Source organism: Patella vulgata, chromosome 5 (assembly GCF_932274485.2).
Source record: "Patella vulgata chromosome 5, xgPatVulg1.2, whole genome shotgun sequence".
Lineage (NCBI taxonomy): Eukaryota > Metazoa > Mollusca > Gastropoda > Patellidae > Patella > Patella vulgata.
In genome coordinates, this window is record NC_065883.2 from 11,617,397 (window position 1) to 11,633,514 (window position 16,118).

At 33.6% G+C, this 16,118-nt stretch overlaps 1 protein-coding gene across 2 annotated transcripts in view; it reads left to right on the plus strand.

Annotated features, from left to right (window-relative positions):
- The window catches only part of LOC126822215 (HEAT repeat-containing protein 5B), a 102,119-nt gene that overhangs the window by 54,550 nt on the left and 31,451 nt on the right, over positions 1–16,118 (plus strand). For both annotated transcript variants that reach the window (XM_050550960.2, XM_050550961.2), the window contains exons 6-8: positions 4,754–4,925; positions 7,424–7,578; positions 15,743–15,992. In XM_050550960.2, the coding sequence (XP_050406917.2) occupies positions 4,754–4,925; positions 7,424–7,578; positions 15,743–15,992 (577 nt within the window). The remainder of the gene's footprint in view (positions 1–4,753; positions 4,926–7,423; positions 7,579–15,742; positions 15,993–16,118) is intronic.

Here is a 16,118-nt window from a genome sequence, read left to right on the forward strand (position 1 = left end):
ATGTTAGTCCTGAAATGACCTAGTTTGTGTCGAGTAGACGTTAAACGCCATTTCTCTCCCTCTCTTTTCATAGTGGAGGGGGTTGGATTGCCGAATGGTTTGATACGTGCACATTAGATCATAAGGTCTGTCATTGAGTCAAGTGGTGCGGTTTCAATTCCAGGCTTGTAAGTGACAAGGAGGAGGTTCACCTGTGAAACCTCAAGTGTACCCTCTTGGTCAGCGGGTTTCCTCCCACAGCTAAAGACCCCTACAAGCAAGCGAATTATTGAAATGAAATTGAACCATATGTTAGTCCTGAAATCACCCAGTTTGTGTAGAGTGGACTTTAAACTCCATTTCTCTCTCTCTTTTCATAGTGTAATGATTTTGTCATTCTGTACTTGATTTTAAAAGGGTTGATCCAGACAAACAATAAAGGGATATGTCATATGAATGTCCAATGTTTCCGCTGTTCAATCTGACAATTGAAGGCTGGGCTTGGGAAATCCTAAAGAGAATCGATTTCAGTGTATGTCAAACTGGCCAGAAAAATACTTTATCAAAACTAAACGAAATGGCTCTCGAGATAGAGTTTTCATCAGTCAAAATCGAATAAAAAAAACGACACAACTTCTTACTCTAAATTTTCTTTGCGAATGTTTGTCAACCTATTATGGATCTATTATTGATTGTGATAGTATCAGTCTAGACTGAAGTAACTTAATCTTTTAAACATGAAACAATCACTCTCATTCCATCTGTAACTCATCCCTTATTTACTCACTTTCTTTCACTCGCTCATTTTTATAGGCCCACATTTAATGTCTTTATTGCCTTTACCTACCGCCTCTTGTTTGTGGGAACCACGGTGGCTCAGTGGGTAGGATGCCTGTTCACTGATCAGGAGATCTCTGTACGTTGACAAAGATAGTTCATAAGGCTCTTTCAGCATGGTATATCCTTGTCAGTGGTGTATGAATAAGGGTCTGGCAAGGAATATGTAGTAGGTGGAACAGGCACTGCCAGGGCTAAATTTCCCTTATAGCACATTGCATGGTGTATGTGTGTCTTTCTTATGTAAGGGAATTATGATTTTTGTGGAAAGAGATTTCATTAAGAGGTTTATGGTTTCCAGAATTGGTGTAATGTATAACTCTATTAATTAGGGTATTAGTTGTATAATTAACTAATTAATATTTATATTGTTGGATCTCATGTAACCTAGATACTATCAGAATGTCGCATTCCATTGAAATGTCAAACAGCAAAATACAACCAATACTTAACCTCATTGATCTCCAGGGGGGTTGGATGGCTGAATGGTTTCGATTCCCTGATTGTACGTGACAAGGAGTAGGGTCACCTGTTCAACCTCGTTGGCTTTCTCCAGGTCCTCTGGTTTCCTCCCACTGCTAAAGATGAATTATTGAAATAAAATTCAACCATATGTTAGTCCCAAAATGACCTAGTTTGTGTCGAGTGGATGTTAAACCCCTCTCTCTCTTTCTCTCTCTCTCTGATCTCTATTTGTATTTCAATGCGGAGCAGCCATGGTTCAGTGAGTGACATTGGCTTTAGGTCCTGTATTCAATCCTGGTGCTGGCTAACAAAGTTCATATGGATTTTCTAGCGTAATTCCCAGTGGTGCAGGACTGAGGTCCTTGTAATGTGGTTCGGATGGTACGAAAAATAGACGTCCTGTGGCCTGCGCGTAACCCTTGACTGTTGCAATTCGATATAAGACTCGGCCATAGCCCCGCTGTCCAGTCAAACCTTTTTCCTAATAGCACACTGTATGGCGTATCCCCGTCTTGATAGTCCAGCCAGAGTAGGACGTTAAACTCAATTCCATTTTGTATTTCAGTGCTTAATCCACTAGACCCTTAAAAAATAAACCACAACATATAAGATGTAAACTGAGGCAATGCAATTGTTGTCTATTTTCTCACTCTTTATTGGAATAATTCCACAAAAATATGTCTAGACTGTGTATAATTAGTAAATAGACCTACTCACTATCTTCTTAACTTTATTAAAAATAATCAATTATAATCTGTAATAAGAAAACTAAACTATACAGACATAGCAATGAAAAAAAAATTATAATCAGTGCTTTGTGAAATGAAATTAAGTGGGTTTTAACTTCCTACTTCTCTGGGCCGTCTAGTGAATGAAGACACAGATCACACAGTCTGTTTTGTGAACCAGATAAGGAATTATAATTTTCTCAGTGTTTTGTGAACTATATTATGAATATTTGTAGTATGATAAATAGTAAATTATGATTTGTAGTATAAATGATGAATTATAATTTGCTCTGTTTTTTTGGGAACTATATTATAATTAAGTAATGAATTCTAATTTGTCATATAAATAATGAACTATAATTTGTAATATATAAATAATAAATTATTTTCCTAGTATAATAATAAATTATAATTTCTAGTAAAATTATAATTTGTAGGATAATAATGAATTATAATTTCTAGTAAAATAATAAATTATAATTTGTAGTATAATAATGAATTATAATATGTAGTAAAATAATGAATTATAATATGTAGTATGATAATGCATTATAATTTGTAGTATGATAATGAATTATAATTTGTAGTAAAATAATGAATTATAATTTGTAGTATAATAATGAATTATAATATGTAGCATGATAATGCATTATAATTTGTAGTATAATAATAAATTATAATTTGTAGTATGATAATGAATTATAATTTGTAGTATAATAATGAATTATAATATGTAGTAAAATAATGAATTATAATTTGTATTAAAATAATGAATTATAATATGTAGTATGATAATGAATTATAATTTGTAGTATAATAATAAATTATAATTTGTAGTATGATAATGAATTATAATTTGTAGTATAATAATAAATTATAATTTGTAGTATGATAATGAATTAGAATTTCTAGTATAATGATGAATTATAATTTGTAGTGTAATAATGAATTATAATTTCCAGTTTAAATAATGAATTATAATTTCTAGTATAAAGATTAAACAGTATGGACTAGACAATGAATAAATTATAATCTTGGAGGGAAAAAAACAAGGACTCATGAAGAATTCATCTCATCTGATAACTGAAATTAATCTGAAAATTTGTCTCCTGACATTTTATTTAAAAAAAAGTGTTTGCTGGCTATTACTATTATACTATAATATAATAATGTGGTGTAAAAATGAGAATTTAATGTATTATTAACGTCTTTCGTTCGATTCTGTGAGGTGCGTGATGAGTTCTGTTCTTACATCTATCTCCACCGGGATATCATTTCTGATACTTGGATATATAGCTAGAGTGAAAATTGATTTGCTGTTCAGTGGAACTATTACATTTTTGTACAAAATGAAATGAAATGAAATGGGGTTTAACGTCCTACTGTTCTGCTCCTATACCGGGCTATTGAAGATGGGTATACGCCATACAGTGTGCTATGAGGGAAATTTTGCCTGGGCAGCGGCACTATCGCCTACTCTTATATCAAATTCCAACTGCCAAGGGATCTTTTACGTGCATTCCAATGTATACACGGGACCTCGGTTTTTTGTCTCATCCGAAGGACTAGACAGCTGTCCTTGTCAGACCCTCCGTTCTGAACCACTGACAAGGGGAAATTTTTATACAACACAGACTAAATCATACATTGGCTAACAACAAAACATGTGCTATGAACATAAAGGCTTTACATCAAAATATGACTCAAATGTCAATCATCTGCACATGACCAAAAAAAAAAAAAAAAATACATTGGCCAACAAAATATTAACAAATATCAAACAATTACACACAAAATTAAAATATGACTCAAATATCAATTATTTACACATGACAAAAAAAACCCCATACATTGACCAACAAAATATTAACAAATATCAAACAATTACATGTACACACAAAAAATCATACATCGGCCAACAAAATATTAACAAATATCAATCAAATACAAACAAAATCATAAATTGGCCAACCAAACATTAACAAATATCAATCAAATGCACACAAAAATCATACATTGGCTGGCAAAATATTAACAAATATCAATCAATTACAGACAAAAATCATTCATTGGCTGACAAAATATTAACAAATATCAATCAAATACACACAAAAATCATACATTAACTAACAAAATATTAACAGATATCAATCAAATACACACAAAAATCATACATTGATTAACAAATATCAATCAAATACACACAAAAATCATACATTGGCTAACAAAATATTAACAAATATCAAATACACACAAAAATATACATTGGCTAACAAAATATTAACAAATATCAATCATTTACACAAAATAAAAAGATACATTCATGCAACCGATAACCCAAACAGCAAATTATCAGTTATGTTTTTTGAAAATTACTTCATGGATTGTTGTCCTTGATCAGTTTTAGTTTCTTTTGAGTACTCCCTACAAAAAATAGAAACGTTGCAAACTTAATGGAGCACTTGGACAATTTAGGTGCTGTGAGCATATGTTTTGTCACCTGCCAACATATCTTCAAAATTTTACAATGAGGTTATTTTTTACAAAACCCCTCACAGAATTGACTAGAAATGTTTTTGTTTTTTTTATGATTCTATTTTTTTTGTATGTCCATTTTTAGAAACGGCTTTCATTTAACAGAATTAATGGGACATTGCCTGATTTCCATGGTTTCAGAATTTCAGACATTATTTCCAGCAGTAATATACTCATTAAATTTATTTTTGGACGTTTTTTTATTTCAGTGCATGTACCAACTGGTAATCGAAGCTCCGTTCATGTCAACCAGTGAATTGGATAATGTCTCGTCTCTGTGTTTCCGAGCGTTAGACGGATCAAATTATGACGTAAGATGCGCTGTTGCTAAATTACTGGGCAATTTAATGGCTGTGGCTCAGGCGCCGAAAGCTAAATCAAGTAAGCTCTATAAAAATTACTTTTATATTGAAAGGGTTATAAATTACTCATTCCATTCAATGAGATTATAAAAGCTCTTTCCCACTACTATCACCTTTTTAAAACCAATAAGATAAAACCTTTCACTTGCCTTACATAAGTTTGTTATACATTATTTATCTGTAAACGCACAAATGGAATATACTTTGAAATTATAAAAATGTAATTTGATGTTTTTCAAAGAATTCTTCCTGTTTTTCTCCTAAATCTGGCAAAACATGTTTTTGGCATTTTAGAAAATAGATCTTTATTTTTTAGAAACATGGGATGTTTCAACCCTGATTCCCACTTGTCAGGGGTAGCACCTGCTGGACTGACAAGTAATGTGTTGCCGCGTTGTTCTAATGCTACAATAAAAAAAAAAGAGATCTCCCATTTAGCTCGGCTTGAGAACAGTCACTAAGCTAATTGACCAACATTTTAATTCCCAATTCGACGGTTTTAGTCAAAAACAATTAAGTATACTTCTAGAAGTTTGAAAAGTATTTATTCCACTTCCGTTTAATAAAATTGAGAAGGTTTATTTAGTCGTTTTGCATATGATACATGTGAAACAGAGAAGAAGCCCATTACAAAATATTGTACTAATTTTGGGATATGGCGGCTATTAAGGTCAGAGGTCTATCCTGGAAGTAGATAGCTCTAAGTGTACAGAATTGATATTACCCTCCCTTGCATGGCACACGTCATGACCATTGAAAACTGTCTAGGTCTCATAATGAGTGATGTTTTGTGGTGACAAGACGACAAGACATTACTCTTCCTTGCATTGCACATATGACCATAGAAAACTATCTAGGTCTCAAAATGAATGAAGTTTTCTGGTGAAAAGACGCCCTCCCTCGCATTGCACGACAAGATATTACCCTCCATGCATTGCACCAACAACACTAAGACAATGAATATGATTACAAATATTGTATTGACAAGTTACACGCAAGCAAAATATTGAAATAAAATTGAACCATGTGTTAGTCCCCAAATGACCAAGTTTGTGTCGAGTGGACGTTAAACCCCATTACTCTCTCTCTCTCTCTCCTATCCTAGTCTTTATTTTAAGTTTATACTGATATATATACTGATATTGGACTGCATGTTAAATATTTGAACAACTGAGAATTCATTGAGTCGTGGTAAAGTTTCATTATTCCCAGGAGTAATCATGGAATCAGATGATGATTACAAACTCACCTCTGTGTGGCCTTGTATTGTGTTCCCACAAATACCAATATATCATTGCCATGTGTCTGAATTCAGTTAAGTACCTTAAATTTTAAAGAGGCGACCTGACAAGGCCAGTAATACATTTCACATCTCAGATGCTTTAGGAAATTTGTATTTTGGGTGGAAAGTAAAATCATCACATATTGTCTTTGTCTGAATGCAGCAATTCTGTAATCCACATAAGACAGTGTGTTGATTCTCATGACAATATGCGGAGCCACAGTGGCTCAGTGAGTAAGACATTGGCTCGCTAACCAGGAGATCTCTGGTTTGCTCCGGTGTTGGCCGAGAAAGTTCCTCTGGATTTCAGTGGTGCAGGACAGAGGGCCCAGCAAGGACAGTATCTAGTGATTTGGCTGAAAAGTCCTGTCCGCATGCACATAAAAGAACCCTTGACAGTTGGAATTCAAAATAAGTGTAGGTTGTAGCACTATTTTCCCGGCAAATTGTCCTCAGAACACACTGTATGGCGTACAGTCGGTGCAGAAAAATATAACGTTGAGTTAAACCTGATTTGTGACAATATGCAGTGCCACCTTATGGATTAATCCTTTTCATCTACTTTCACAAATTTCAATTGACAAATATCAATGCCAAGATGGTATTTAACCTATGTTTTTTGTACTTCTAGTGGTCTAAATTACCAACACCAACATCTTTCAGTCGTTTTTAAACAAGGATATTGTTTCTTGGCATTGTCTCTTTAAACATGGAAATCGTTTATTGGCATGGAAATCGTTTATTGGCATTGTCTCTTTAAACAAGGAGGGGGGTTGGATGGCCGAATGGTTAGCACGCGCGCGCTGTATCATACGGTCTGTCATTGAGTCAACTGGCGGGGTTTCGATTCCCCCGTTGTACGTGACAAGGAGTAGGGTTGCCTGTCCAACCTCGTGGGTTTTCTCCGGGGTCCTCCGGTTTCCTCCCACAGCTAAAGACCCCTACGCGCAAGCGAATTATTGAAATAAAATTGAACCATGTGTTAGTCCCGAAATGACCAAGTTTGTGTCGCGTGGACGTTAAACCCCATTTCTCTCTCTCTCTCTTTAAACAAGGAAATTGTTTATTGGCATTGTCTCTTTAATTTTAAAGAACTGACTTCAGATCAAATGAAACATAACTAACATATATCAGTCTCAGTTATGGAGATTTTTCACCACCAGGTAATTTCTAGATGAATTAAATTGAGACCCAGGTCATCTGTAGAGGATAATCATTAATTGCATTTATTGTAGATAAACTGAAACCTGCCAAGATTGATGATGTTTTAAATATATTGGCGTCTGGCTTTTTAAAAGGAGGAATTGGTTTTATGAAGAATTCGGCAGCAGGGGACTTAATCAAAGGAAGTGCAAATATAAATCGTGAAATTCGAGTCGGCGTAACTCATGTAAGTTTATTCGTATTATTAAAGCTGACCACGTCACTTGGTCTTTTGAATTTTATTAAAGAGACATTATCACTCACACCAAATTGATTTTTATTATCACCCGTCCGTTTGTCTGTCATTCTGCAGACCACGTTTATCATCTAACCTTTTTCAAAATTATATATGCTTTTAACATTAGTGAGACAAAGAAGTCTCTTGAATTTCAATGATTTTTGGTAAGAGTTATTGCTCTTGATCACTATGATCAAACAACAAAAGTTATCATCCAATCTGTTCGAGATTGATATGATTTATTCAAATTAGTGTTGGGGGGGGGGCGCGAATATGGTTAGCATGTGCGCGCTGTATCATAAGGTCTGTCATTGAGTCAACTGGCAGTGTTTCGATCCTAGTTGTACGCGACAAGGAGTAGAGTCGCCTGAGCAAAGTCTCTTGGGCTTTCTCCGGGTCCCCCAGTTTTCTCCCACTGCTAAAGACCCCTACGCACAAGGGATATATTGAGATAAAACTAAACCATATGTTAGTCCCGAAATGACCTAGTTTGTGTCAAGCGGACGTTAAACCCCATTTCTATCTATCTATCCAAATTAGTGAGATGCCAAAGCCTTTCAAATTTCTACAAATCTGACAAAGATGACTGAAATTAGAGCCCTGCCCAATTCTAGCAACAATAAATCTTGTATAAGTCTCTACTGTATAGAAGTAGTTGTACATGTATTTTGTTCCTTGAAGAAAAAACACAATTTTAATTGGGTTCTGTTACTTAAAGATACATTATGGGAGATTAGGTAGAGAGCTGGCAGTTCTCACTATAATAGTTAAAAACTAGATAATGTAAAGGCAATTTGCTGAAAATTTCAGTCAAATTGATCCACTATGAACCCGAGAATTAAGTGGTACAATAAAAAACATAGTCTTGATTATCCATTTAATCGTTAAATCGAGAAGGAAAGTTCTGCAGCAAATCGGATCATAATCCAACAAATATCGCAGGCTAGCGTTGACATCGAGAGTTGATTATGGTCTGGATAAGTTAATTAATCTCTAATTAATAGTTTACATAACATTTCAGGCCTAAAGAAAGCCCTACAATTGGCAGATTTAGCTCTTGCATAATGTATGTTTAAGTTGCATGCACTTTTAAAACTGCTGAATTTGATGTACTTATTTGTACTCATATGTTGAATAAAAAGCAAAGAAATATATAAATACTTGCAACTGACATACACAGAACAACCAATACTACAGTCTACAGTAAAAGAAAGAAAAACTTGTTTAAATTCCAACACAATATCTCATACTGTTTGTTGGGAGGAAGTGCCAAAATATATCTAATCAAAACTTATTTTGACTGCACTAATAACCTCATAATTTCTGTTCAAACAAGAAATTAGACAACACCTGCATTTAATTGATATTTATGATAAAAACAACCTGAAATACTACAGATGTTTTTGCCTATTTACCGCATAAGACTATTTGCTAACAGGCTGGGGTAATCGAGTGGTTAGGACCCCTCTTTAGCTGAGGGGAAGAGTGAGGTGGGGTAGGGTAGGGGTGTGTGTGTGTGGTACATGTAGAATGTGCATCTCTTTTTAGCTAAAGGGTAGGGGTTATTTAGGGGGTGCATAGTAGTCAAGCAGAGGGGACAAAGGACTAAAATGTCAAGGATTTGAATATGCACATCTCTTTAGCTATGGTTATACATGAAATATTTAAAATTGTATTTTGATATCAGCTTTGGTAGCAGATTGAAACTAACCCACCCAATTACAGAATGTCAAATAGGTTAATAGAGAAATATCAATATTTACAAACATTTTGCGATGTGTTGAATTTGTAAATAAGCTGCAGTGCCGTATTTTTTGTTGCCTGGCAGTCAATCTTTAAAGCATTAATTTTGAGATAATAATTTTAAAAAGCTAAAGCTGACAAAATATCAAGTATTATTGATGATGGGCAGTGGAAAATTTATGCCAGAATGAGCTTAAATTTTTGCCTGACATTGGTTGTTACAAGTGGCTTATTTCCTTTTGTTGAGATAATTACTAAAGCTTCAATAATTTTTGCCTGACATTGTTTGTTGAGATAATTAGTAAAGGTTCAATAATTTTTGCCTGACATTGTTTGTTGAGATAATTACTAAAGCTTCAATAATTTTAGTTCTAAAATGTTGATCTTTATAAACAATCATACAGTGTTCAACCTTCAACAAAAATGCACAGTGTATATAGCCCTTAATAAAATAATATTAATGATTTTAATTGTAATATGTAGAAAGTTCTGCATAAAAGGCTGGTGTGTATACATGCAGCCTTAGTAATTACTAAAATATTAATAATTATGAAGCGTTATATAAATCGAACAATAATAATAATAAAGAATCATAAAGTGTTGAAGTTAAGAAACGCAGCATTAAACAAAAAAGCACAGTGTGTATGTATAGCCCTTATAAAATATTAATAATTTTGAAGAATCATATAGTGTGGAAATAGAGATATTCAATATGCAACCTAAAAGCTAGGTGTATATAGCCCTCTGTCTTGACTAAAATATGAATATTTATCAACAGTCATACAACAGAGTGTATATAGCCCTTAGTCTTAATCATGTCTTTAATGTTTTTGTTTGACACTTGCTGCTGTTACATATATCAGTTAAAAAGACCTTGCAAATACTTGTACGGTATCTAGGCATAGGTCCAACTTTACCCATAAAAAGTATCGAGGAGCGGTTAAATTTCTTGTAGTTTGCCAGAATACACAATTAAAGATTGGATGTGTGAAAGAGGGTAGCGATGGTAAAGTTATATCTGATGGCCTTAGCTAGACACCTAAAATAACAAACATGTCATAAACACACATTCTCCTTTCACAGTATAATACATGATAAATACACACATATCTTAAACATACATTCTCCTTTCACAGTATAATACATGATACAATTTTAACACCTAGGTTCCTAATACAAGGGTAAATGATTTTTACAGCTGGAGGGGATTGAGTGGTCAAATAGTTTAACGTGTAGTCTTTAGAACATAAAATTTGTCAATGAGTCAAGTCGCATGATTTTTTTCCCTGCTTGCATGTCCAGCCTTATGGGTTTTCTCATTGTACTCTGGTTTCCTCCCATTGCTAAAGACCCCAGAACGCAAGCAATTTATCGAAATGAAATTTAACCATATGTTAGTCACGAAATCTGAATTGACCTACTGTAGTTTGTGATCACTGATATGAGTGGATATTATACCCAATCTCTCCCTGTCTCTCTCTCTATTTTACTGTAAATCCATATCAATCACTTGTTGAATTCTACCATTGCTGTCATCTTGCAAAAACGAAAGTTAATCGTTTTTATAATGGATTATAATCGCATTGCTGTCCAAGTTAGTTAGCTCATTTGAGCGAAATGGCACCTGTTTTTTGGTTCGGGGAAGCCACCTGGAGGTCCTGTGATCTAGAGAGTTAATTATAGGCTGGTCATGTGAATAAATGTCTAAATAATAATTTAATATAATATTTGAAGCCAGAAAAAAAAAAAAAACATGCAATAGACAGATTTAGCTCTTACATAATGCATCTCTACGTTGTCGTTTAGGAAATTGAATGGTACAGAGCTTGCTTTATTATCACCGATGGCAATAACACATCAGATTAACGACTTCAAGACTTTGAAAGAGTTATCCTGCCTTTAAGCTCTGATCCATTCCACTTGTATACCTCTATAACATGATCACATGATTGTATAAATAGCAAACAGTCAAGCACTAGTGCACAGTTGTGCAACAGATAATTGGAATTCTTTCTCACAGAATACTCCAGCCTAACCAAACCCAAGACAGATGGAAATAACATTACTCACTGAATTTGACCCAGTCAGGCATTTCTCCTTATCGCTAATATAACTTGATTCCAATGTCACTTCAATTTTACTTGCATCTGCATTATAGATGCCATAAACCAGCTGGACCATAAATATTTGTAAATTGGTCCTTAAATTATTCATTTAAATAAATCCAAATGGAAATAAATGATAATGGGGTAACTTGTGCTGTTAATATTACAGAATTGTTATCCCGTGCCAGTCTTGACCGAAAAAGTTTGCTCAAGATTTTCTAATCAAGTTTTTCCATTGTAAGCAGTGGAGGATGGATAGCCTGGGTATGCTATTGACAGCACATTAAAAGATGCATTATTCAAGAGCCAAATCTACCTATTGCAGGTGTTTCTTTAGGCCTGAAATGTTATCTAAGTTATTAAATAGACATTTATTAAGATGACAATGCCATAGTCAACTCTCTAGACCATCAGATGTTCTTGATTTTTAACAGATTTAAAAATCGATTGGCAGTTAATGATTTAATTCAAAAATAGATAATCAAGATTTTTTTTACTATCACAACAACGGTAACCATGAAAATCAAGACTCTGTTATTCTTCACACAGTCCTAATGAAGTAATTTGACTGAAATTTTCAATATAATCTTAATGGCAGACTTTATGACTCGGTCATTCAATTCATTTCTCTTTAAATGCAAGTTTGTTAAAGATACATTCTCATGAAAATGTTTATAGGGTAGTTATTTTCTATAAAAGTATGGCAGATTTGGTATATATGGAAAGTAGAGCCGCCCAATCTTAATAGAAAAATACTGGATTCCCTAAAAACACCCATGTCAGGGTATCACTAACTGTCAGCCTGAAGTCTTATTGTCTGCCAGCTTGACTTAGGGAGCGGTTCTTGATCAAATGGTTAGGTGTTTTTTGGAACATTGAGGGATTTAATTGTACAGTAGACTCTGCAATTAAACGGTGGAATTTAGTTAAGCTTCAATATGTACATGTACGGTAAATGGATAGTAAGTAACAACAAATACATTCGGAAAATAGGCCCCCCCCCTTCAATTAAGTAACCTGACAAACATGGCTTCTAAAAATAGATTTTTTTTATATCTTGGGGTATTTCCTAGTGAATACAATATTTTGAAAGGGATTTGAAGCAAACATTTGTCTGATAGATAAATTAGTTGAATATGTATTTAATCCATATATATTACCAAATCACACTGTTTGTACATGAGAAGGCATCTTTAATGAGAATAAACCATCTATTTTTACTCCACTTTGTAATATATTTTGAGTGTTAATTACAGTGTCTACATCCTACAATAATTACAATAAAACCATTTCCTGTCTTCCTGACTTTTTGCAACAGAAAATGTTTGTTTTGGTATCAAGTTTCAGTAGCTAGTCAAATTCAGCATAATTTAAGATAAACCATATTCCTCGCAGATAAACATGTGTAGGTGTAAGACTGGTATATACATATCCTGAAACATTAACCTTTTTCTCTCATTTATTTAAATTAAAGATGCATTATGTAAGGGTAAACACTGCCTATTGCAGGTCTTCAAATGTTGTATAAACTATTATTTAGACATTATTTAGAAGAGATTTGATAATTTAATGATAAACTGGATAATCAGGACTCAGTCTTGATTGTCAAGTACTGATGCTAAGACAATAAACAGACTTGCTGTTTGCTATATCTCCAAACAGTTATAACTTCACTCAGAATAAAGTCATTTGAATGAAATTCTCAATATATTCATTTTTCATTGTCAAAGATCACTTGGCAGTTGGATTCAATATACCAGTAGGCAGCTGCCTGGGTAAAATTTCTCTCATAATGCACTGTATGGCATATGCATGTCTTATTAGCCCAGTTTAAGAGCAGAACAGTAGGACGTAAAACCCCATGGCTGTCTTCATTAGCCCAGTTTAAGAGCAGAACAGTAGGACGTAAAACCCCATGGCTGTCTTCATTAGCCCAGTTTAGGAGCAGAACAATAGGACGTTAAACCCCATTCCATTTTATTTCTCTTTCTCTTTTTAAATTAAAATGATAAACAGTCCTGACTGATGATGATATATTATTGTAGAAACTTTTATAGCCTTATCTTTCACACAGGTGTAATAAATTTATAAAATAAACAGAAGTTGTGCTGAAAACGATAAAATGATTTATATGAATGGAGTATTAAACATATAACAACAAGTCTGATTATTCAAATATATCTCAATAGTCAAAGATAATCTACGATTTTAATATAAAACTGTTAAAATTATCACATCTGAGTATAAAGAAAAACCCTTCATAAAGAATGGGTTGGCTTGTACAAAAAGATGGAATTATTGTTACTTTTTTTACCTGGCACATAAAGATGGTGGTGTGAAATCAATAGAAAGGAATGGAAAGTTTAATTGGCTACAACTGATGTTGACTGATACAAAAAAAATATGGAATTATTATTACTTTATTTACCTGGTAAATAAAGATAGCAGTGTGAAGTCGATAGAAAGGAATGGAAACTTTAATTGGCTACAACTGATGTTGACTGATACAAATAAAATATGGAATTATTATTACTTTATTTCACTGGTACATAAAGATGGCAGTGTAATATCAATAGAAAGGAATGGAAACTTTAATTGGCTATGCAACTGATGTTAGGATTAGTTCTGTTGACTTAAATTGTATTATGCAATTAAGCATTTCCATCCGCCGAGACCGGGTCCTCCGGTTTCCTCCCACTCCTAAAGACCCCTACGCGCAAAAGGAAATTATTGAAATAAAATTGAACCATATGTTGGTCCTCAAATGACCTAATTTGTGTCTAGTGGACGTTAAATCCCATTTCTTTCTCTCTACAATGTAAACTTTAACCTTGCCATAACTTGGCGTTAGGATTAGTTGATTTAAATAATTTTTGGACCAATGTGATTTGTGTATGGTTTTAACTCTATATTCAAACTTTATTCTGACAGGTTGAGTTGTACTTTAGGATGTAAAACAATCAGATCTGTATTTCGTTTTGTTTTTTTATACTATCGATGGCCTACACTACATGAAGATCTGACTGGTTGTAGTGATGTGGCTTTTGACCCTATGATGTCAGACATTTGATCAATCCATTCCATGCACCACACGCCAAAAGCTCGCTGTAACAGACCGTTTCATTGGCTAAACCCTCACATCTTAAAGAATGCGGGTTATATAACAACTCTTCTAGATCCTAGTGTAGTAAAGACAAGTACAGCGAAATTTTGAATTATATAAACGAAACGAAATAAGATCTGTTTTTTAATCAAATTGAATGTAAAATTGATTTAAAATCTAATACACATGCGAGTGGTTAACAGTTGTCTAATAAAAAAGTGTTAGCAATTATCTCATGATTTAACTTGATCATTCTATCAACGACTACGAAGGAAATCAAATTAGTTTGAGTGGCATTTATTAATTGAAGAGTAAAACACTAATACCTATATGGAATAGCAATTACTGATGGGTTATGATCATGCAACGTTTTGATGAGGTGCTCTTGTCTTTATCAAACACAGAAATTATGTTTGCAAATTGGTTTTGTTAAAATTTTAAAATAAATTTAGATAAAATTTTCAAAGTAAATTTAGATAAATTTTTCAGAATAAATTTTCATAAAATATATTTAGATAAAATTTTCATAGTAAATTTTCATAAAATTTTCAAAATACTATCTATTCTATATGACGTAATTAATCATTTAGCATCCATAAGACTTCCCTGTTTGAAATAAGGAGGACAAGTTTGCAAAGTCATCATTGTGTCCAGACATCGCATTGTTTCTGAAATGATACTCAATTGTTGGAATGGACTGTATTGTCAGTGTCATTATTTAAAATGAACTTTTGTCAATATTCATACGACTGCTATCCAAGGGCCTTAAAAACTTAAACTTAAACTAAAAAGTGAAATCGCCTAAAATGGACCAATGGAAAGGCCACACTTGGGAAATTTTTGTAGTTTTAAGTTATCATGACTAAATTAAGGCCCCAGACTACAAGTCAAGCAGGTCTTTAATTTCTAGTGGGTATGTAGTACATACTCTGTACACTGTAGTCTACTGCATCCATCGAACCTCGTGGGTTTTCTCCGGGTCCTCTGGTTTCCTCCCACTGCTAAAGACCCCTACGCACAAGCGAATTATTGAAATAAAATTTAACCATATGTTAGTCCCGAAATGAACTAGTTTGCGTCGAGTGGACGTTAAAACACATTTCTCTCTCTCTTTTTGTTGTGATAAATTTTTTATAATTGTGATTTATTTAATTTTTTTCAGGCATATGTAGAATTTATAAAGAGTATGGGTGGTTTATGGTTGGAGAGGAATATTACTGTGTTTTTAAATCATATATTTGAGCTGGTCGCCAATCCAAAAGCTACACCTACTCATGTTGATGCTGTGTACGCACGGAAGTGTGTGCTTTTCATCTTGAGATCAATCATAGGGGGCATGCTGGGGGAAAAGGCACAAATTGCTGCGGCTAAGGAGATTTGTCAGACCATCGTTAAACAAATGAATACAGTCGGTAAGAGACATTGATTGAATTATGAATAGGTCTATGTCACACATTTGTAGTCTAGTCGCCATTATCGTCTATAGAGAGAACTTAGTTGAGTGAGGTCATTTTTGATTAGATCTTAATACAGTGATT